This window comes from Bufo gargarizans, chromosome 1 (assembly GCF_014858855.1).
Source record: "Bufo gargarizans isolate SCDJY-AF-19 chromosome 1, ASM1485885v1, whole genome shotgun sequence".
Classification (NCBI taxonomy): Eukaryota; Metazoa; Chordata; class Amphibia; order Anura; family Bufonidae; genus Bufo; species Bufo gargarizans.
In genome coordinates this window covers 279,983,049-280,005,835 of record NC_058080.1, presented here as the reverse complement: position 1 = coordinate 280,005,835, position 22,787 = coordinate 279,983,049, and the positions used below count along the sequence as shown (strand labels likewise).

The 22,787-nt window shown below is 42.6% G+C and overlaps 1 protein-coding gene across 5 annotated transcripts in view; it reads right to left on the bottom strand.

Moving 5' to 3' along the window:
* Positions 1–20,896, bottom strand: part of MAPK10 (mitogen-activated protein kinase 10) — a 162,203-nt gene extending 141,307 nt beyond the window's left edge. For 4 of the 5 annotated variants that reach the window (XM_044278117.1, XM_044278090.1, XM_044278100.1 and 1 more), the window contains exons 1-2: positions 20,831–20,896; positions 3,622–3,791 (exon numbers count right to left, since the gene is read on the bottom strand). In XM_044278117.1, coding sequence (XP_044134052.1) covers positions 3,622–3,791; positions 20,831–20,896 — 236 coding nt within the window. Of the gene's footprint in view, positions 1–3,621; positions 3,792–20,830 lie in introns of those variants that run through there. The other variant, XM_044278124.1, reaches the window with a different exon arrangement.
* Between the last annotated feature and the right edge of the window lie 1,891 nt (positions 20,897–22,787).

Genomic DNA, 22,787 nt, shown 5'->3' with positions numbered 1-22,787 from the left:
CGTGGCCAATAGCAATGTATAAAAGAGGTTCTCTGGAACTTTACCGTTTACTGCCTATTTTTCAGATGGGTCATAAATGTTTAATCAAAGGGGTTCTACCTCCCAGAGTGTGGTGTCCTCCCTACTGTTTACAAGGGGACAATGGCTCATTTGTACGGGTGCCTGGTACTGCAGCTTGTCTCGTTCTAGTGTACTATGCCTATGTAGACAATAAAGGGGAAGCAGAGCTCCCTTCATTGTCCTAGCTGAAGTTCCACAGATCAAACACTGATGATCAATCTTACGAAAGGCCCATCAGTATCATCCCAGAGAATCCATTTAAATTTCAGCTTTCTTTTTCTTAAAGGGAGTCTGTCAGCCATTTTGAACCCTCAGAACAGTTGACCGCACTTTACAGCAGTTCCTTAAATTAGCAGCCTCTTATATTAGAACAACATGATAACGTGGCCCTCAGAACATAAAAAGGTTTTGGACCTCTGCACTAGACTAAAGTAGTAGGGGCACAACTTTTAGCAGCTTGACTTTCTTCAGAGACTGCATGATCAGCCCATCAACGTCAGTGGCTGCTCATGCATCCAGGGCCAACAGGAGACCAACTGACTCTTTCCTTCATTGTACGCTATGACAGGAGTCAAGGTGGTCAGACCTCTGCCGATCAGACACTTGTGGCATATCCTAGCAATATGCAACCAGAGTGAAGTTTGCACAATACATTTAGCAATTTTCCTATTTTCCTAGCTGTAACTGCCAGTGAATTAAAAAAGTTTTTATGTAAAATAAATTATAGCAGCTGATATGTAGATCAGTTACTATAAAACTACACTATCCTGACGGTATATATACTGCCTAGCCCAAAAAAAAAAAAGGTCACCACGTGGATTTAAATAAGCAAATAGGTATGAGCTTCCCAGTTGGTCAGGTCTAGGACTACCTGAATATACTGAATGACCAGGTTATTCCATCAATGGATTTTTTCTTCCTTGATGGCACTGGCATATGCCAAGATGACAATGCCAGGATTCATCGGACTCAAATTGTAAAAGAGTGGTTCAGGAAGAAAGAGACATCATTTTCACACATGGAGTGACCACCACAGAGTCCAGACCTGAACTCCATTGAGAATCTTTGGGATTTGCTGGTGAAGACTTTGCACAGTAATCCAAATCTCACAATACAAGATCTTGGGGAAAAATTAATTCAACACTGGATAGAAATAAATGTTGTGACATTTCCGAAGGTTGTGGAAATGATGCTACAGCAAATGCGTGCCGTAATCAAAGCTAAAGGCGGTACAACGAAATATTAGAGTGTGTGACCTCTTTTTGGCCAGGCAGTGTATAACGGCTCTTGTAATTACAAAATGCTGGACTGGACACTGGTGCTTGTCAAATCCTACAGCCATGGTAAATGCATTGTGACATTATTCATATGCAGAATATAACTAATAGAGGTTCTAGGACACATTAACACTGGGAACACGTTCTGTGGCTCTGTTTGACTGGAAGGCCAAGTGACTATAGGCAATGTTCTATCTTTTCCACTAGCTTTAGGCCTCATGCAGTATTTTCAGCTTGGATGCGGACCCATTCACTTCAATGGGGCCGCAAAAGATGCGGACAGCACTCCGTGTGCTTTCCGCATCCGTTGCTCCAGTCTGTGGTCCGCCCCAAAAATATAACCTGTCCTTTTCTTGTCCGTTTTGCGACAAGAATAGGCAGTTATATTAATGGCTGTCTGCGCCTTTCCGCAAATTGCAGAACGCACACGGACGCCATCCATGTTTTGCGGATCCGCAATTTGCGGACCACAAAACACACAGCGGTCGTGTGCATGAGGCCTTACAGTGATATTGAGGGGGAAAAACTTAGAGCTATGTTCTAACTGAACATGACACCTCTTGTGCATTACTGTTATGGCTCATTTTAGCATTAAAATCGTATTTTATGGGTAACTGCTTTTTAGACATGGGAATAATGTAATAAATATATACAGAAAAGAAAATTCACTATTAAAATGACTATTATTTGCCTTTATATTCAGCGCCTGCACTCCCAATGGCACTCCTAAGTTACAGTACATAGTCATTTATTTTTGCAGTGTGACGCTACCAGTACCATAATGAATTGCTTACTTTGGAGCCACATTGGCAACTGACATGTATAGGATTAGTGGTATGCCTGCCACTAAGGTCTCTTTAATGACAAGAATGGCATCTGCAGCACTCATCTCGCCGTAAAAAGAACGGGAACTGAACAGAAACCTGACAGTCTCCATTTGCATCTGTTAATCACATAATGTGAACAAAGCCTTTATGGAACATCGCAGCAACTGTTCTTTATAATGCAATTCATTGGGTAAAGCAGTAGTTATAAGTTATAAGTTTTACAACATTTTAGAAGTCTTATAAGACATACAAGCAACTGTGTAGGACTTACAGGGGTATAGGAGGACAAATAGCTACAGTATCGAGAGAAGAAAATATGCATCTCCATTGTATAGAAGTTTATTAAAGGGAACCTGTCACCGGGATTTTGGTTATAGAGCTGAGGACATCCGCAATACCCAGTCCCCATAGCTCTGTGTGCTTTTATTGTGTAAAAAACCTGATTTGATACATATGCAAATTAACATAAAAGAGTCATATCTTACTTGTGTGACCAGAGAAGAATCATATTTTCAAGCTGTGACTCATCGCAGGTTAATTTGCATATGTATCAAATCGTTTTTTTTTTACACAATAAAAGCACACAGAGCTATGGGGACTGGGTATTGCGGATGTGCTAGTGGCCATCTAGCAACCCATGTCCTCAGCTCTATACCCAAAATCCCGGTGACAGGTTCCCTTTAAGTATTAAGGGGATATTCCCATAACAAACAATGGGGGCACCTCTGGGACACGCACCTACAAGGAGAACGGAGCGGGGAGAGCTGTGGCTGGAGGACCCTGGGTTTCCTGGGGTCCATCTACCACCAAGCGCTGCTCCCCGCTGCTCCTATACAAGTGAATGGGAGCGCACTGCGCGACCACTGCTCCCATTCATTTCTATGAGGCAGACGGAAATAGCGCTCGGCTATTTTCGGCAGCCCCATTGAAATGAATGGAGGGCGACGGCGCATACACGGTGCACTGTTCATTAATTTCCCCGGTCCGTTCTCGTTGTAGGTGCAGGTCCCAGAGGTGGGACCCGCACCTATCAGACAATGGGGGCACATCCTAGCGATATGCCCTCATTGTATGTGATGGCAAAACCCCTTTAAGTGGGTAATTCACAAACAGATATACGCCACTTTTGTGGCGTATATCTGGTGCAGATTCTGTTGCACACCATGCTGCGGCAGAATCTGCAACTTCTTCCCCACTTATGCCAGGTCTACAAAAGTAGGCATGGCGTGGGCGCGGAAGGAGAAGGGACAGAGATGGCCATGCTTTCTACATACTGCAGATTTAATTGTATCCATACATAGTAAATATATATACAATTTTAGAATACACTGAGGTCATTGGCAAACACGAATAAGAGGGGATGTAAGGGCACTATGCCTTTAGATGTTACACTGTCCCATTGATATTACAGGTCTTTAAATGCAGTAAAAAAAAAAAAGAGTCATTTATTTACTTACCAAACTATTCCCTGAGCCCCAGAACCTATCGGCTTGAGATTCTGGTAGCGTTTCAGTACCGTGAAAGTCGAATCTCCTACTTCCACACTGTAGAACTGGTTGTCAACTTTGCTTTTGCTCATGTTGTAATGTTTGGCAATATATGACACATCCACTTGATTACTAAATCCCTAACGGAAAGAAAAATATGACAGATTATTTTCAAAGCATCAATATTGTATCAATATTATTATCAATGCAATGCATTTTTGCACTTTTAAATACTATATCATATAAAACTGCTTAAAAAATTAACATAGCTACTGTAAAAAATACAAACCGGATTCCAAAAAAGTTGGGACACTATACAAATCGTGAATAAAAACTGAATGCAATGATGTGGAGGTGCCAACTTCTAATATTTTATTCAGAATAGAACATAAATCACGGAACAAAAGTTTAAACTGAGAAAATGTACAATTTTAAGAGAAAAATATGCTGAATCAGAATTTCATGGTGTCAACAAATCCCCAAAAAGTTGGGACAAGGCCATTTTCACCACTGTGTGGCATCTCCCCTTCTTCTTACAACACTCAACAGACGTCTGGGGACCGAGGAGACCAGTTTCTCAAGTTTAGAAATAGGAATGCTCTCCCATTCTTGTCTAATACAGGCCTCTAACTGTTCAATCGTCTTGGGCCTTCTTTGTTGCACCTTCCTCTTTATGATGCGCCAAATGTTCTCTATAGGTGAAAGATCTGGACTGCAGACTGGCCATTTCAGTACCCGGATCCTTCTTCTACGCAGCCATGATGTTGTGATTGATGCAGAATGTGGTCTGGCATTATCTTGTTGAAAAATGCAGGGTCTTCCCTGAAAGAGATGACGTCTGGATGGGAGCATATGTTGTTCTAGAACCTGAATATATTTTTCTGCATTGATGGTGCCTTTCCAGACATGCAAGCTGCCCATGCCACACGCACTCATGCAACCCCATGCCATCAGAGATGCAGGCTTCTGAACTGAGCGTTGATAACAACTTGGGTTGTCCTTGTCCTCTTTGGTCCGGATGACATGGCGTTCCAGATTTCCAAAAAGAACTTCGAATCGTGACTCGTCTGACCACAGAACAGTCTTCCATTTTGCCACACTCCATTTTAAATGATCCCTGGCCCAGTGAAAATGCCTGAGCTTGTGGATCTTGCTTAGAAATGGCTTCTTCTTTGCACTGTAGAGTTTCAGCTGGCAACGGCGGATGGCACGGTGGATTGTGTTCACTGACAATGGTTTCTGAAAGTATTCCTGAGCCCATTCTGTGATTTCCTTTACAGTAGCATTCCTGTTTGTGGTGCAGTGTCGTTTAAGGGCCCAGAGATCACGGGCATCCAGTATGGTTTTACGGCCTTGACCCTTACGCACAGAGATTGTTCCAGATTCTCTGAATCTTTGGATGATGTTATGCACAGTTGATGATGATAGATGCAAAGTCTTTGCAATTTTTCGCTGGGTAACACCTTTCTGATATTGCTCCACTATCTTTCTGCGCAACATTGTGGGAATTGGTGATCCTCTACCCATCTTGGCTTCTGAGAGACACCGCCGCTCTGAGAAGCTCTTTTTATACCCAATCATGTTGCCAATTGACCTAATTAGTGTTAATTGGTCTTCCAGCTCTTCGTTATGCTCAAATTTACTTTTTCCAGCCTCTTATTGCTACTTGTCCCAACTTTTTTGGGATTTGTTGACACCGTGAAAATTTGAATCAACGTATTTTTCCTTTAAAATGATACATTTACTCTGATTAAACGTTTGATCTGTCATCTACGTTCTATTACAAATAAAATATTGACATTTGCCATCTCCACATCATTGCATTCAGTTTTTATTCACAATTTGTTTAGTGTCCCAACTTTTTGGGAATCCGGTTTGTAGTTCCACAATATAGCCACCATCTTTTAGCACTGAAAAATTACTAATAGTAGAGGTTAGCATCAATATATACAACTAGCTGAAGGACCCGGCTTTGTACGGGTGTATTTAATCTATTTCATTTAATGTTTGTGTGTGTTGTTAAAAGATATCGACAGTATCTACTATAACAGTGACATCTACAGTACCGCGCCCCTTAACAGTTACCGCCACAGTCCCCCACCCCTTAATAGACCCCCTCGCAGTGCTTCGTCTCCTTAAAATGGGACCTCCACAGCAGCCCACCCACTTAACTTTGACCTTTACAGCAGCCTGCCCCTAGGGTAGCCAGAGGTCTGGTCTTAGGCCGGACAGTCCGGCTTTCAGACTCCCTGTCCTAAGTCTGGTGCAGGGCCTGGACGGACACAGGGATGTCCTTTTGAACAGCTCACTCTCAGACAGCAGCACTGTGCTGTCTGAGCGTAAGCTGCAGGGAGAAAGTAACTCTCCCTCCCACTCCTGCAGCTGAGAAGTTGATTTTTACCTTCATTTTTTCAATCCCTGTCGGCTGCGGAGTGGGAGCGGCGTGGACTAACTGGATCAGGGATGTGGCTTAGCTGGGTCTGGGGGCGGGGTGTTTAAGTCCGTCTTTGGAGGGTGGCCTGAATGGCCACCCTACCTGCCCCCTGAACTGTGACCTCCAAGGCACTCCGCTCCCTTAACAGTGTCATCCACAGCGCCCTGCCCCTTTTAAAGCTGACCTACAGCCGTGAAGAAAAATGGCTGGGTTGTTATGGAAACCTGTAGTAAAACTGTGTACATGTGGAGACTAAGGGCCTGCAAGCTTCTATTGGCTGATAAGGGTCATGTGACCAGGCTTCTATTGCTTAATGCATTTTTTTGGGAATATCTCAGGAACGGTGCGTGCTAAAACCTTCCCTTACACCTGTTGTACCTTTGTGCCAAATTTCGTGATTGTAAATGCGACGGTCCAGATTTCTTTAGTGGACATACATACATACACTTTATATATTAGATAAGCTACAGAGTGTACATAATAAGAAACATAAAAAACATGTTTGAATTAGAACTAGACACAGTGACAGACAAAGAAAAACTGCAATGAGAAGGTTACATACACCATGATCATTACTATGGAATATGTCAGTCTTCAGTTTTTTTTTTTCATCATTACTTACTGAATAAATTAGTCTGAATTTAGGAGTTCTTTATTATATCCAGTACTATAGAATATGTCAGGCAGACAGACAGATTATTCACCTAGACCAATAGGGGACATTTACACGACAGTCTTTACATGTCCCTTCTAATGTGGCCGCGGCTATAAGCCGCTACGCCGTGATCCTCAGCGCTGTCTCCCATTGAGATGTATGGAAGGCAAAAAGGACGCGGCCACTGGTGGGTTTTCAACTAAATTTCGGTGCAGCTGTCTATGCCAAAATTCTGCTGCAAAAGCCGTCATGACAATATGTCAGGCTGGATTTAGATGGGTTCTTCACTATGACTAATGTCAGTCTGACTTAAGAATGGCCATTATGAACTGAATATCCAATATACTACTTTAAACAGGTTGTCTCCTTTCAACAACTGTTTAATAGAATGAAGTCCTCCTGGTGATCAACTGATTAGCAAGCAAGACAGGAGGAGATAGGGTTGGGAAGTTGGCCAAACAAGCATGCTCCTCTGGGCTTATTGACACATCTGTGACTCCACGGAGAAATAAAGTGGTCCTGGTATAGTTATTATGGCTATTGCTTGTATAGTTAGTGCACAGTCAAGTAGGATTTATCACTATTCTGTTTTTACCTCCAATGTAACCCTAATATGCCATCACTCTGCCACCTGGATGCTACCACTTTGTCCCCTGGGTATGCCACCACTGTCCCCTGGTTATGTCACCTCACTGCCCTGTGTGTCACTGCTTTGCCCCCTGTATAACCTCTGTGCAAAAAAACGTCTCTTGTTGGTCATTACTTTCATTGTAAATGAAACATTAAAATACAAAATGTGGAAGCTTGCGTAGGATGATAATCCTACAAGGGCAGGAGACATGGACCCTCTTCCATGTGTTTTTATAATTTTTATATATTTTTTCTTTTTTCTTATGGTTTTGTTTCTTTATGCTCTCCCCATATCTATAATACTGACGATATCTGATGATACATTACATTTAACATATATTTGCTTGGAAAAATGTAAAGGAGCTAACCCACGAAAAGTATTAATATGCAATAAATAGGGCATTTAAAATGAAGTATCAGTCCAATATACATGAAATAAAATATTATTTTTTTATGTACATTACATTTTCTTCTTATGACAAAACCCCTTTAATAAAGTGTATTCTGTTATAATTTAATTAGAATTAGAAATGATAAAACAGAGCAATATGATGACAATGGGATCTAATAGCATTTTTGTAGTGACAGCTCAAAGGTCTCACCTTTTGGTTTTAGAAAAATGCAAAACAGTTTTCCTCTGGAATGTAAAGTCATCAAGCTTGCTCTAAGAAGAATTACAAATTACATTTTGTTTAACATGTAGAGGGGTGTCTGAGAATTCTGATAAAATATGTTAGGCCTCCCAGACAGCTTTCATGAAAGAGCTCTTGAGGGGTAGAATATAGGCAATTTCTGGTGAATGCTGGGCCATTAGGAGAACATTTTTCCTCTATAAGGTAAGCTGGACTACACATTTCACAAGGGGTTACGGTATGTCTTACTGTGGACATAATACAGGACATAATAAACTGAGCTCTGACACCTAAAATTAATATATTGCATGTGTGTGTGGTCTGTTGCCAAGGAAATCAACAAATAAATGGAAATGTTTGTGGCAAATCTCAGCAGTTTACACTTTTGCAAGGAAAAAGTAAATGAACCCTTTTTAATTACAAGTATGTCTGTACTGGTTGCTAATAAAACGTGATCTCATTACTATATAAAGACAAAACAATCTAAACGAATAGCACATAGGCTAGCCCATACATAGTTATCAAGTCTATTACTGAGCAGATAGAGTAAACATTTACAGTGAACCTTTGTGTTAATGACTTCAGTAAGAGCAGCATGGCGGCTCAGTGGTTAGCACTTGTGTTTGGGTCCTAGGTTCTAATCCAACCAAGGAAACATCTCCTTGGAGTTTGTGAGTTCTCCCTGTGTTTGTGTGGGTTTCTTTCGGGTATTCTGGTTTCCTTCCACACTCCAAAGACATACTGATAGGGAACTTAGATTGTAATGCAATAATAATGTACACAAAATTCTAAAAGCACACAAAGCCTGGTTACTGACAAATCTGTTCACAAAATTGACTTAATGATGTGAACCATGCCTCGATGCAAGCAATTTTCAGAAGACTGTGACTACTGGTTTGCTCAAGATCACCTGCATGTTCCACATTATATGTGGGAAAACATTCTATGGACAGATGAGAAAAAAAGTGGAATTCTTTAGCATAAATGCAGGTCGGTTGCTAACATCTGGATTGGTAGGGGTGCCGGGTGTCAGATCCCCATTATTCTGATATTGAAGACCTATCCAAAGTATAGGTCATTAATATCGATGTCCTGGAAAACCCATTTGAGCCTATTTGTAGTGGTTATATTCCTTAAAGAGTGTCTTCATGCTATAAATACCTATAGTTGCTAATACATATTTAAAAGTTCACCATAAATTATTTGCAAAGATCAGTTTAGTCATAGGGGGATTGGAAATCTTCCGATGTTATTACTGTTGTATCTAATAAATCATAGTTTATGTACAAAAATGTCAAGGAAACATAAATGGATGATACCAATATTGAACAACATCAATCAGAGAGCTTTGAGCTGGAAGTAAATAACGCTGTCATTTATTTGGATGTATGATGCTGCTGATATGAGGAGAAGTACTGACTAAGCTTCAGAACCAAGGACTTTATATTTTTTCATTAATGTCGACAATAAGCATTAAATACGTTAAAAATATCCATAGTAAGCATAACGCTATGAGACCCAGAGGTTAATGGGGGCCCAATCCGATGTAAGAACATTGTACCTTTTTGTAGGAAATATGGTGGCTTTTTGCTATAATGTGGATTTTCGGACATATAGTGCAATTCTACATACATTTATTATTGCTATTTACGCTGCTGTTTTCATTTTCTTACACTAGGTGGTGGGGGCCCCATCTTATTTTGCTATGGGGCTGTATGAATTATAGTTGTAAGGCTCATCATTTTCCAAATGTTGATTAAAAAACATAGTCTTCTGTTATTCCATCCTTGATGATATGAAGAAATTCTTAAAACAATACCCAGCACTATTCTCCAGAATGTTTTTCTGTGCTAAAATGTTGTATTTACACAGATGTGTAACTGCAAGCCCCATTATTATTTACTTTGAGCATTTTTAGATGGTTATAAGTGGCTGATACTCTAACCTGTCCTAACATGAACTTGCAATAAGGAAGAGGGCCAACTGAATGCGCTTTTCTCCAAAGGACAACCTCTGTCTATTATGGCATGTGAACAAAAGAGGAACAATTACCCTACATGGCTCTTGAGCCTAAAAAGGGGCACATATTTAGCAAATCAGAATATTTAGATAACTCTATAGTTTTAAATAAGACACAATACAATATTAGGCAAAACTAGTTTTCACCGATTAGGCCACACAATGGGTACACTGTAGACATTAGGATTCTGTTTAAGCACGTCATGCCAGGAGCCAATTGCTTACCTTAGGTCATATAGATAGGAATAGAACACAACTTAAAAAGTTACCATAATTACCATGTTTTTGCCTATTTTGGTAATGTTCAGGCTTATACTTAGAGCTATTTAAACCGAGTTAAATAATTTACTTACAGTGCTACCCTACTTATAGTGCCCTATACACTGATTTTAAAAGTTAACTCTACAGAAGAAAAAAAAAAATGAAGCCATAAATTACTTTAATATGTTAAACAGAACCGTTAAAAGTCTCATCTGGAGGAGTTGAGCTCTGTATGGAGATCTACGGTATATAGTGCTCGAGACCAGCTCATTCAGATCAAGTGGGTACACAGGGTGTATCTGACCTCAGTGCGCCTGTTCCACAGGCGTAGACTACCAGATCCTTCATGGTCGAGATGCGGGCAGTCGAGAGGGTCCTTGTACCATATGACATGCGTGTGTCCCACTATGTAGCTGTACTGGGGTCAGATATGTACTTTTATTAATATGAGGCTGGGGTTCCTGGGGATCTGCTCTCCTATGGTATGCTTGTTGGGCATTGTGGTAGACTTAATCCCCACTAAATATAGCAGAAGACTGCTCCGTCTAATAATGTTTTATGGGAGAAAGACTATTCTCCTAAACTGGAAACCACCTAAGACCCCCTACTCTTGATCAGTGGATACAATTCATAAATGATGATCTTCACATGTATAAGTTAACATACGCTGCTAGAGGAACTCCGGATCGTTTTGAAAAGACCTGGGGCGTTTGGCTACATGCGCAAAACACTGTTTAAGTATTGATTTGGGTGGGGGAACGGGGTGCTCAGGTGTGTATGTGTGTGCGGTGTGAATGAAGTCTGATGATCGCTTAAGGCTACTTTCACACTTGCGGCAGAGTGATTCCGTCGCCGGAACTGCCTGCTTGATCCGGCAAAACGCATGCCAACTGATGGCATTTGTAAGACTACTCAGGATCCTGATCACTATTAAAAATGCCTGATCAGTCAGAAAAATGCATTGAAATGCGGGATCCGGTGTCATCCGTCAAAACGGATCCGGCATTTATTTTTTTTACCTTTTTTCGGTCTGCGCAGACCAGAAGGACAGATCCGGCATTCCGGTATTTTGAACTAACACATTCCTATGGAAAAAAAATCCAGATCTGGCATTCAGGCAAGTCTTCAGTTTATTTTCGCCGGAGATAAAACCGTAGCATGTTGCGGTTTTCTCTTTTGCCTAATCAGTCAAAATGACTGAACGGACGACATCCTTATGCATCCTGAACGGATTGCTCTCCATTCAGAATGCATCGGGATATGCCTGATCAGTTCTTTTCTGGCATTGAGCCTTTTTGACGGAACTCAGTGCCGGAAAAGAAAAACGCTAATGTAAAGGTACCCTAATAAGTCCGGGGGGATACTGCCATCAAAATGTATACGCATGTGATTTGGTGTGTTCCTCCTTATTATCGGATTTTCCTGATTACTGCGATACCTAGGTTTACTGCCTTTCAACAATGTCTAATGTTTTTGTTTTATTGTTCTCTTGTATCCCAATTGGGACGCTGATGTATTGTAATATAAAATATAAAAAAAAGAAACACTATTAAAAAAATATATATATAGAACCGTTAAAGCTCTTCTTTATTCATTGACTTGAGTGGAGCATTGGAGCATTTCCTTGCTCCAATGCTCCCCCTTGTCACACTGCAACGCGCAGCGCAAGGTCTGTTTACGGCCAGTGATGTACCGGGCTTCACCTCACTATACTAAACAAACACAGCCTTGTACTGCGCATTGCAGCGTGACAAGAGGGAGCATCGGAGCAAGGAAATTCTCTGATGCTCCACTCATATGTAGTCAATAAATAAAGAGCTTATATGCAGGTTCATCCCTAAACCCAGAGAATCACTTTAAGGCTTTATATTTAAGTAAGAGCATTATAGCTAACTTAGTAAGTCTTAAAGGAAATCTGTCACCAGGATAATTGCTATTGAAGTAAAGCCATGGCCTAATAGCACTTAGTACCTTATTTCCAGATGTGCCTTGGTTAGCAATTATCATGGTGACAGATTTCCTTTAATTGTGTAGATACTGGAATTAGCCATACATAGGCAAAAATCCTAACAAAATACACAAAAAATGATAACTTTGATCCCAAAGAGCTCAGAAGCAGGGATAACATGGTGGACATTGAAGGGGTTTTCCGAGACTTTTACACTGATGACCTGTCCCCCAGATAGGTTATCAATATTTGATCAGTGGGGGTCTAACACCAGGGACACCCACCAATCAGCTGTTTGAGAAGCGCCACAGCTGTCTCTCAGCTCATCAAGCACAGCACTGTCCATTTGATCTGCCGCCTGCAAACGATAATTTTTTTAACATGTCAAAAGATTTGGATTGCCTGATGATCGAGCATTTATTGAGCAATCGGCGGCAGTATTACACTGCAAGATGATCGCTAATAAGCATTACTACGAATACTCGTTAGCGAATATCTGCCGAAAAATCAGGAAGTGTAATACAGGCTTTACTCTTCTCTTGCCTGCTCATCACACAATTGTCTCCAAGATTTCTTGCATGTATTCCCCTTATTCTGGAACTCATTACCCCAACTGATCAGTCTTTCCCCCACCACTGAAAGCTTCAAAAACAATCTGAAATCCCAATTCTTCAGAAAAGTCTGCAACCTACAATACAATAACCCTGCTTCCACTAGAGTACTTTATCAGCTTTTACCCGCACCCACCTACCCTCACCTTGTCTTTTCCCCCATTCCTTAAAAAAAGGGGAACCGCAGTCCCTCTGTACCAGTCTGTCACAATTTTTGTTCTGATCTTTGTATTTAATGGGTTTTTTCAGGAAATAATTATAATTAAAAAAAAGGGCCAGAATGAGGTAAAATAACAAACAGTCATTACTCACCTCATCGATCCCCTGCTGCTGCTGTTTGATATCTGCTCTGGTCCCTGCTCCTCCCTACTTCCTGGTTTCCATCTCAACACATAGGAAATGGCTTGGACTGTCTGCTCAGCCAATCACCGGCTGCAGAGGGTTATACCATATTTTATCAAAACTATTCCCCCAGAAACCCCTTTAAACACATTTTCATATATGTACAGAACCCTGGAATTAATGGTGCTTTAAAATATATAATAATATCAACACAGTAAACAGTGGGGTTTTCCACATCATAGGAAAAAAGCAATTACCTGCAAAACACATTCTGTACACTATCAGAAAGGGTCATACACTGCACTACATGTTGACAATGACTATGACAGAGTAAGGCATCATTGCCAACTCTTGTCTACTTCAGGACTATAGTATATACTCGAGTTGCAGAAATTAATTAAACATTGGAGACCTTAACCACAGGGATAGTCATGATGCTACTCTTTGTATATCCAACCACAGTAATCACATCTGGGACCTTACAAGGAAAGAAAGTTGCAAATTGTGTGAACTTTCTAAAATGTCATGTCCTAGGGGTACTTGTTAAATGAAGGATAGAGACAATTTTTCATAAGGCCACACTGGATATGTTATTATTTCTTAGCTTATTCCACATACTTAAATATATAGAAGATGCCTAATGATAATCAATAGTTTCCTTAAAGAGCTAACCAGCTTTAACACAGAGTCAATACGCTTCAAATAGGTAAAGTTAGAAATAAATAAGGCTACTTTCACACTTGCGTTCGGTGCGGATCCGTCTGGTTTCTGAACAGACGGATCCGCACCTATAATGCAAACGCTTGCATCTGTTCAGAACGGATCCGTCTGCATAACATCTCTTTTTCAGATCTGAGTTTTCACGTCGTGAAAACTCAGATCCGACAGTATATTCTAACACAGAGGCGTTCCCATAGTGATGGGGACGCTTCAAGTTAGAATATACTAAGAACTGTGTACATGACTGCCCCCTGCTGCCTGGCAGCACCCGATCTCTTATAGGGGGCTGTGATACGCACAATTAACCCCTCAGGTGCCGATCATTGGTGGCAGTGGAGAGTTCCTAATTTTAGAAGCATTATACTTACCTGCCTGCGCTGTCTGTTGCCGGCCGGTCGCTCCTCCTACTGGTAAGTGACAGGTCTGTGCTATAAGCAATGCGCCGCACAGACCTTTCACTTACCAGTAAGAGGAGCGACCGGCCGGCCACAGACAGCGCAGGTAAGTATAATGCTTCTAAAATTGCTAAGTAACCATGGCAGCCAGGACTGCAGTAGCGTCCGGGTTGCCATGGTAACCGATCGGAGTCCCAGTGATTAACCTGGGACTCCGATCGGAACTCTCCACTGCCACCAATGATCGGGGGGAGGGGTGAGAGGAGGGCCGCACTGGCCACCAATGAATTAATACTGGGGAGGGAGGGAGGGAGGGAGGGGGGGCCGCAGTAGCCACCAATGAATTAATACTGGGGAGGGAGGGGGGGCCGCACTGGCCACCAATGAATTAATACAGTGGAGGGGGGGGCCGCACTGGCCACCAATGAATTAATACTGGGGAGGGAAGGGGGGCCGCACTGGCCACCAATGAATTAATACTGGGGAGGGAAGGGGGGCCGCACTGGCCACCAATGAATTAATACTAGGGAGAGGGGACCACACTGGCCACCAATGAATTAATACTGGGAAGGGGAGGCCGCTCTGGCCACCAATGAATTAATACTGGGGAGGGAGGGGGGTCTGGCCCCTGCTGCCTGGCAGCACCCGATCTGTGGGCTGAGATCCGCACAATTAACCCCTCAGGTGCGGCAACTGAGGGGTTAATTGTGCGGATCACAGCCCCCTGTAAGAGATCATGTACACAGTTCTCAGTATATTCTAACTTGAAGTGTCCCCATCACTATGGGAACGCCTCTGTGTTAGAATATACTATCGGATCTGAGTTTTCATGATCTAACTCAAATCCGATGGTATATTCTAACATAGAGGCGTTCCCATGGTTATGGGGACGCTTCAAGTTAAAATATGCCATCGGATGGGAGAAAACTCCGATCCGATGGTATATTAATAAAGACTCTTGACTTTACATTGAAAGTCAATGGGGGACGGATCCATTTGAAAATGCACCATATTGTGTCAACGTCAAACGGATCCGTCCCCATTGACTTGCATTGTAAGTCTGGACGGTTCCGTTTGGCTCCGCACGGCCGGGCGGACACGAAAACGCTGCAAGCTGCGTTCGGGTGTCCGCCTGCTGAGCGGAACGGAGGCCAAACGTAGCCATACTGATGCATTCTGAGCGGATCCGCATCCACTCAGAATGCATTGGGGCTGTACGGTTCCATTCGGGGCCGCTTATGAGAGCCTTCAAACGGAGCTCACAAGCGGAACCCCGAACGCAAGTGTGAAAGTAGCCTAAAGTCTTAGCCAAACAGTTGTGCATGCTATAACAAAAGATTCATAATTGACACATAGAAAAATAGAATGTGTCGGCAGATAAGAACCATTTGGCCCATCTAGTTTGCCCAATATACTGAATACTATGTATAGCCCCTGGCCCTATCTTATATAAAGGATGGCCTTATGCCTATCCCATGCATGCTTAAACTCCTTCACTGTATTTGCAGCTACCACTTCTGCAGGAAGGCTATTCCATGTATCCACTACTCTCTCAGTAAAGTAATACTTCCTGATATTACTTTTAAACCTTTGCTCCTCTAATTTAAAAGTATGTCCTCTTGTAGCAGTTTTTCTTCTTTTAAATATTCTCTCCTCTTTTACCTTGTTGATTCCCTTTATGTATTTAAAAGTTTCTATCATATTCCCTCTGTCTCGTCTTTCTTCCAAGCTATACATGTTAAGGTCCTTTAATCTTTCCTGGTAAGTTTTATCCTGCAATCCATGTACCAGTTTAGTAGCTCTTCTCTGAACTCTCTCCAAAGTATCAATATCCTTCTGGAGATATGGTCTCCAGTACTGAGCACAATACTCCAAATGAGGTCTCACTAGTGCTCTGTAGAGCGGCATGAGCACCTCCCTCTTTCTACTGGTAATGCCTTTCCCTATACACCCAAGCATTCTGCTAGCATTTCCTGCTGCTCTATGACATTGTCTGCCTACCTTTAAGTCTTCTGAAATAATGACCCCTAAATCCCTTTCCTCAGATACTGAGGTTAGGACTGTGTCACTGATTTTATATTCTGCTTATATAATGCCCCAGGTGCATTATCTTGCACTTATCAACATTACATTTTAGTTGCCAGATTTTTGACCATCCTCTAGTTTTCCTAAATCCTTTTCCATTTGGTGTATCCCTCCAGGAACATCAACCCTGTTACAAATCTTTGTGTCATCAGCAAAAAGACACCTTACCATCGAGGCCTTCTGCAATTTCGCTGATAAAGATATTAAACAATACGGGTCCCAGAACAGATCCCTGAGGTACCCCACTGGTAACAAGACCTTGGTCTGAATATACTCCATTGACTACAACCCTCTGTTGTCTGTCCCTCAGCCACTGCCTAATCCATTCAACAATATGGGAGTCCAAGCCCAAAGACTGCAATTTATTGATAAGCCTTCTATGTGGGACAGTATCAAAAGCCTTACTAAAGTCTAGATAAGCCATGTCTACTGCACCTCCTCCATCTACATACGTAGATTGGGTCCCAGAATTTTTACAAAACTGGTATAAATGGAGGCTAGGACAAAAGAGCACAAAAAGACAACAGTTAGGCCTCTTTCACACAGGCGTTACGGATTGGGGCCGGATAGGATGCGGGTGCGTGGTGGGGAAATCGTGCGAGTGAGCACACAATTTCAGTCAGTTTTGACTGCGATTCCGTTGCGTGGATCAGTTTTTTTCTGCGCAAGTGCAATGCGTTTTGCACACGCGTGAGAAAAAACTGAATGTGGTACCCAGACCCGAACTTCTTCAATGAAGTTCGGGTTTGGGTTAGTTGTAGTGTAGATATAACATGGTTATAATGGAAAATAATAGCATTCTTTAATACAGAATGCTTAGTAGAGGGTCAATTGAGCGTTAAAAAATAAAAATAATATTAACTCACCTCCTCCATAGCTGCCGGTCTCTGCTCTTTTACAGGACCTGTGGTGACGTCACTGAGCTCATCACATGGTCCAATCACATGGTCCATCACCACAAGATGGACCATGTGATGTGACGTCACCACAGGTCCTTTAGCTGGCAGCTCATGATTAAAGAAGTAAGAAGAGATCGGCAACTATGCGATCAAGAGGAGGAGGTAAGTTTATTTTACTTTTATTTTTAATCCCTCAATCCACATTTTACTAAGCATTCTGTATTGAGAATGCTATTACTTTCCCTTATAACCATGTTATAAGGGAAAATAATAATGATCGGGTCCCCATCCCGATCGTCACCTAGCAACCATGCGTGAAAATCGCACCGCATCCGCACTTGCTTGCAGATGCTTGCGATTTTCATGCAGCTCCATTCACTTCTATGGGGTCTGCGTTGCGTGAAAAACGCACAAAATAGAGCATGCTATGATTTTCATGCAACGCACAAGTGATGCGTGAAAATAACCGCTCATGTATACAGCCCCATAGAAATGAATGGGTCCTGATTCAGTGCGGGTGCAATGCGTTCACCTCACGCATTGCACCCGCGCGGAAATCTCACCAGCGTGAAAGAGGCCTAACACCTCTTAACCCCTTCACTATATGTGTTTACCCCCTTTCCTTACCAGGCCAATTTGTCACTTTTATGAACTAGTTTTATGGGCCTATCTAGCTGCAAATAACTTCTTCATTTCTGAGACCTTTCTTTTGTGCCATTAGATTAAACTGTAAAAATTATGAAATTTTTTTTATTTTTCCTTTCTTATTACATTTTTTATGTTACAAACGATTTCAAGACAAAATATTTCTAAATTATACGGAGCCGGAGAGACGGTGATGTGAACGAGGCCTAGGAGTGTAACCCCCACTGATTTAATAATGATGGCCTATTCTAAAGGACAGGCTATCAACAGTGGCGTTGCAAGGGGGGTGCGGGACGCACTTCTCATGGGGAGAAGAGAAGAGAGGCACTTGATACTGGCACATGGGGGTGGTTTGGCACTTGATACTGGCACATTGGGGGTTTGGCACTATGATACTGGCACATGGGGTGGGAAAGAGAGAGGCACTTGATACTGCCACTTTTGGGGGGGAGATGGCACTATGATACTGGCACATGGGGGGGTTTAGCACTATGATACTGGCACATGGGGGCGGGAAGGAGAGAGGCACTTGATACTGCCACTTTTTGGGGGGGTGAGATGGCACTATGATACTGGGACATGGGGGGAGGAGAGAGGCACTTGATACTGGGACATGGGGGCGGGAAGGAGAGAGGCACTTGATACTGCCACTTTTGGGGGGGTGAGATGGCACTATGATACTGGCACATGGGGGGTTGGCACTATGATACTGGCACATGGGGGTGGGAAGGAGAGAGGCACTTGATACTGGCACTTTTAGGGGGGGAGATGGCACTATGATACTGGCACATGGGGGGGTTTGGCACTATGATACTGGCACATGGGGGCGGGAAGGAGAGAGGCACTTGATACTGCCACTTTTGTGGGGGTGAGATGGCACTATGATACTGGGACATGGGGGGGAGGAGAGAGGCACTTGATACTGGGACATGGGGGGGTTAGGCACTTGATACTGGCACATGGGGGGTTTGGCACTATGATACTGGCACATGGGGGTGGGAAGGAGAGAGGCACTTGATACTGGCACTTTTGGGGGGGAGATGGCACTATGATACTGGCACATGGGGGGTTGGCACTTGATACTGGCACATGGGGGGGGTTTGGCACTATGATACTGGCACATAGGGGTGGGAAGGAGAGAGGCACTTGATACTGGCACTTTTTTTGGGAGGGAGATGGCACTATGATACTGGGACATGTGGGGGGAGGAGAGAGGCACTTGATACTGGCGCATGATGGGGGGGGCATTTATGGGGACACTTACTAGCACATTATTGGGGGGCATTATGGGGGACACTAGGCCGGCAGCCTATCAGAGGCCGGACACTGAGGGCATCTACTGGGGCTTTATATATGGGGCATTTTATACTGGTACATTATGGGGTGCACTAGCAGGAAGGGGGGAGAGGAGCACTATGGGGGAATTTACTGGGGGCACTATATAGGGGTATTTTATACTGGCACATTATGGGGGCACTATGGGGACATTAGCTCAACTGGGGGCATTACAAGGGGGTATTTTTTGCACTGTCATATTATAAGGAGAATTATTTCTACTAGGGGGGCATTATGGTGGGCTTTATTACTCCCCCATGGTATGACCCCCTAGTAGCAGCACCAGCCTCTCCCTGTTCTGCTATCCCTCTGCCCCTTCTCAAAATCCTTATTATGAAATCTTTCTCATTAGGATAAAACACAACATCAGCTCCGCCGAGCCCCCGGCCAAAGTGTGGAAGTGGTGTCCGAGATCCCCAAGGGCCAAGCCAGGTAATTGTAAGTTTTCATATGAAATATGTTTGTTATACACATATACTATACACTGTGCCACACAATACCGCTACACTGTGTAGTCTGTTCTATAAGCACCATTGTTTTGTGGCGGCGGACAGAAAATAATCTGGAAGTGCCGCTCCCAAGACCAGGCTCTGACTGCTAGGGGGGGTCTGCTGAGCTAACGGATGCCCCCTATGGCAGTAGCACCACCATAGCCCCCATATATGACACAATTTTCTACCGCACTGGGTGACACCAGCAACGCCACTGACTATCAATACTTCAGTCCTAAAAAACAAATAATGAAACTAAAATAAAAAAAAACAAGACTTTCTGTCATGCCTGACTTGACTAAGTGCAGGGGCCTAAACCTAAAGGGGTAAAAGAGTAGTTAGACAAAAAGAGGTAAAAGAAAGACAGGCAAAACCAGAACCAGATCACAATCCAAAAGCTAAGTCAAATAAACAGCAGAGTAAAACCAGGAGATGACATGAAAGACAATCAGCAGGCAAAGCCAAGGTCACGAGCTAGCAGAGTCTAATACCTAACAGTGCCCAATATGAAAAAAGTTCAAATAACAATCAGTCAAATACCAGGAGGTCACGTGAGAGGCAAAATCAATATTCAGAGGCAATGTCAGAGACACAGGCAAAATATCAGCTATCCAGAGTGAGGAAAGAATACCAATCACAGGCAACTGTGACCAGCAGCTGTCTGTTTAAATAGCCTGATTCCCTGCTAGGGCTGGAGAGCAGACGGGTAAGTACATGACACTTTCCCATCGAAGGAGGTCTATCCAATACATGGGAATACACCATGTTTAGACTTTCACCATGCTTATGGGGGCATATTTACTTGGCGATGCCATAGAATGAATGTTATTCTAAACACACAAAAAGCTTATGTTGCATTTACTTATCTGTCGGTCATTTTAGCATTATGTTACAGTTCACTCCTTTGTAATAATTTCTTATAACCAGAAAAACATGGCATGTAACCTGCATTGCAATACAACACTGACTGTCACACAAATGGAAATAGGAAACTGAAATGACAATGTGAATATCTGGAAAGAAACATGGAAGTACAAATTCATACGGTACCTTGTTTTACCTGTAAGGAACACACACCTGACAAAAGGCAATTTTTACATCCAGGGTAGGTTCACTGCAGTTGTACAAGAAATGTCGGCTCATAAATACCTGCATTGAAAGAGATACAAAAACAATTAGCTTGACATATACATGAACATCTGGTCACAGTATAATCACAATGTTCTTCCCACATTATTGTCTAAAACAGGGAAGCCCAACCTGCAGCCCTCCAGCTGTTGTAAAACTACAACTCCCACCATGCCCTGCTGTAGACTGATGGGCTGTCCGGACATGCTGATATTTTTAGTTTTGCAACACCTGAAGGGCCGCAGGTTGGGCATCCCTGGTCTAAAACAAATCCATCTGACAGTGTATATGTATATTTCAATATTGAATAAGCTATAAACAACCATTTTACTTTGAGGAACTCTCTGTTCTTGAGGTTTCCCTAGATATGTGTGGGCGTGGACAAAGATTTTCATAATTCAGGTGTAGTTTAATGTTCAGGTATAGATTTGTTGCCTGCTTTGCCTTCCCCCATTTCCAGTGGAGACTTGCTGCTGCTATTTCTGGGGAACCCATGGCCAATTTGGCTACAAATAAAACCAGGGTCCCACAGAACCCTATGTGGGAGACACGCTCTAAGGGTCCATTCACACGTCCGTAATTTGGGTCCGCATTCGTTCCGCAATTTGCGGACCCATTCACTTTCAATGGCGCTGGAACGGATGCAAATCCGCATTTCCAGGATCCGCAATTCCGTTCCTGAAAAAATGTAACATGTCCTATTCTTGTCAGCAATTGGGGACAAGAAAAGGCATTTTCTCTTATAGTATCTGTGATGTGCAGTCCGCAAATTGCAGGTGTCCATGCAGGACATTGCAGCACTCCTGATATTAATGAATTATCCTCAGGATAGATGATCAATATCAAATTGGATGGGGTCCAATGTCCCGCACCCCCATTGATCAGCTGTTCCCTGCTGAAACTAGCACTTTAAACTAAGCCAGAGGCAAAGTGTAGTGGCCGTGCTGGGTTACTACAGACACCGGGAACTGCCACTACAACACTACTCTTTGATCACTTATTCTGAGGATAGCTCTTCAATCTCATTAGCCTGGAACACCCCTTAAAGGGAACCTGTCACCGGGATTTTGGGTATAGAGCTGAGGACATGGGTTGCTAGATGGCCGCTAGCACATCCGCAATACCCAGTCCCCATAGCTCTGTGTGCTTTTATTGTGTAAAAAAACTGATTTGATACATATGCAAATTAACCTGAGATGAGTCAGAGCTGGAAAATATGACTCTTCTCTGGTTACACAAGATATGACTCTTATGCTAATTTGCATAAAAGACGGGAAGTACAAAAATGCATAATACTTATTTAATTAGTCTGCAAATGAAATTAAAAGTGTAATGTATATGTTTAGGGTAACACAATGAACATTTAGAAACGCTCAGTGAGGTGACAGCTTCCCTTTAAAGCCAAACCATTCCTGTTTTTCACTTGTACAGACTGGTCACTGCAAAACTCAACACTACATATAAATATGGCACCTGAAGTCCTAGGCCTTTATTGAACAATAAAAATATAAACTGTAATAAAAATGTTCTAAAATAAAAAAAAAATAGATGCCACTTTGGTATCTAACGTTTTTTTTAAATGGATCAGGAGGAAATGTAAGGGGCTGCCTGGTATTAGAAAAAAAAAATGTCATGCTTCATTCCAGAAACACATCTGTCCATGGGGTGAATCTGATATAGCAGCTTAACCCCTTCTGATAATGTCAGACAACCTTTTTAATAACTGTGTTGTCTGTAGCAATGTCTGAGGAATACAGAAAATGGTCTCACTTGAATAGCTAATCAGTGACGAGACAGCATATTTCATAGATCGCGCAGGACAAGGGCTCTTTTGTTTACAAAAACACAATGTCTGGCGGAAGCTTACGCCCGGCAGAGTGTTCAGTGACGTCACCGGCTCTGATGG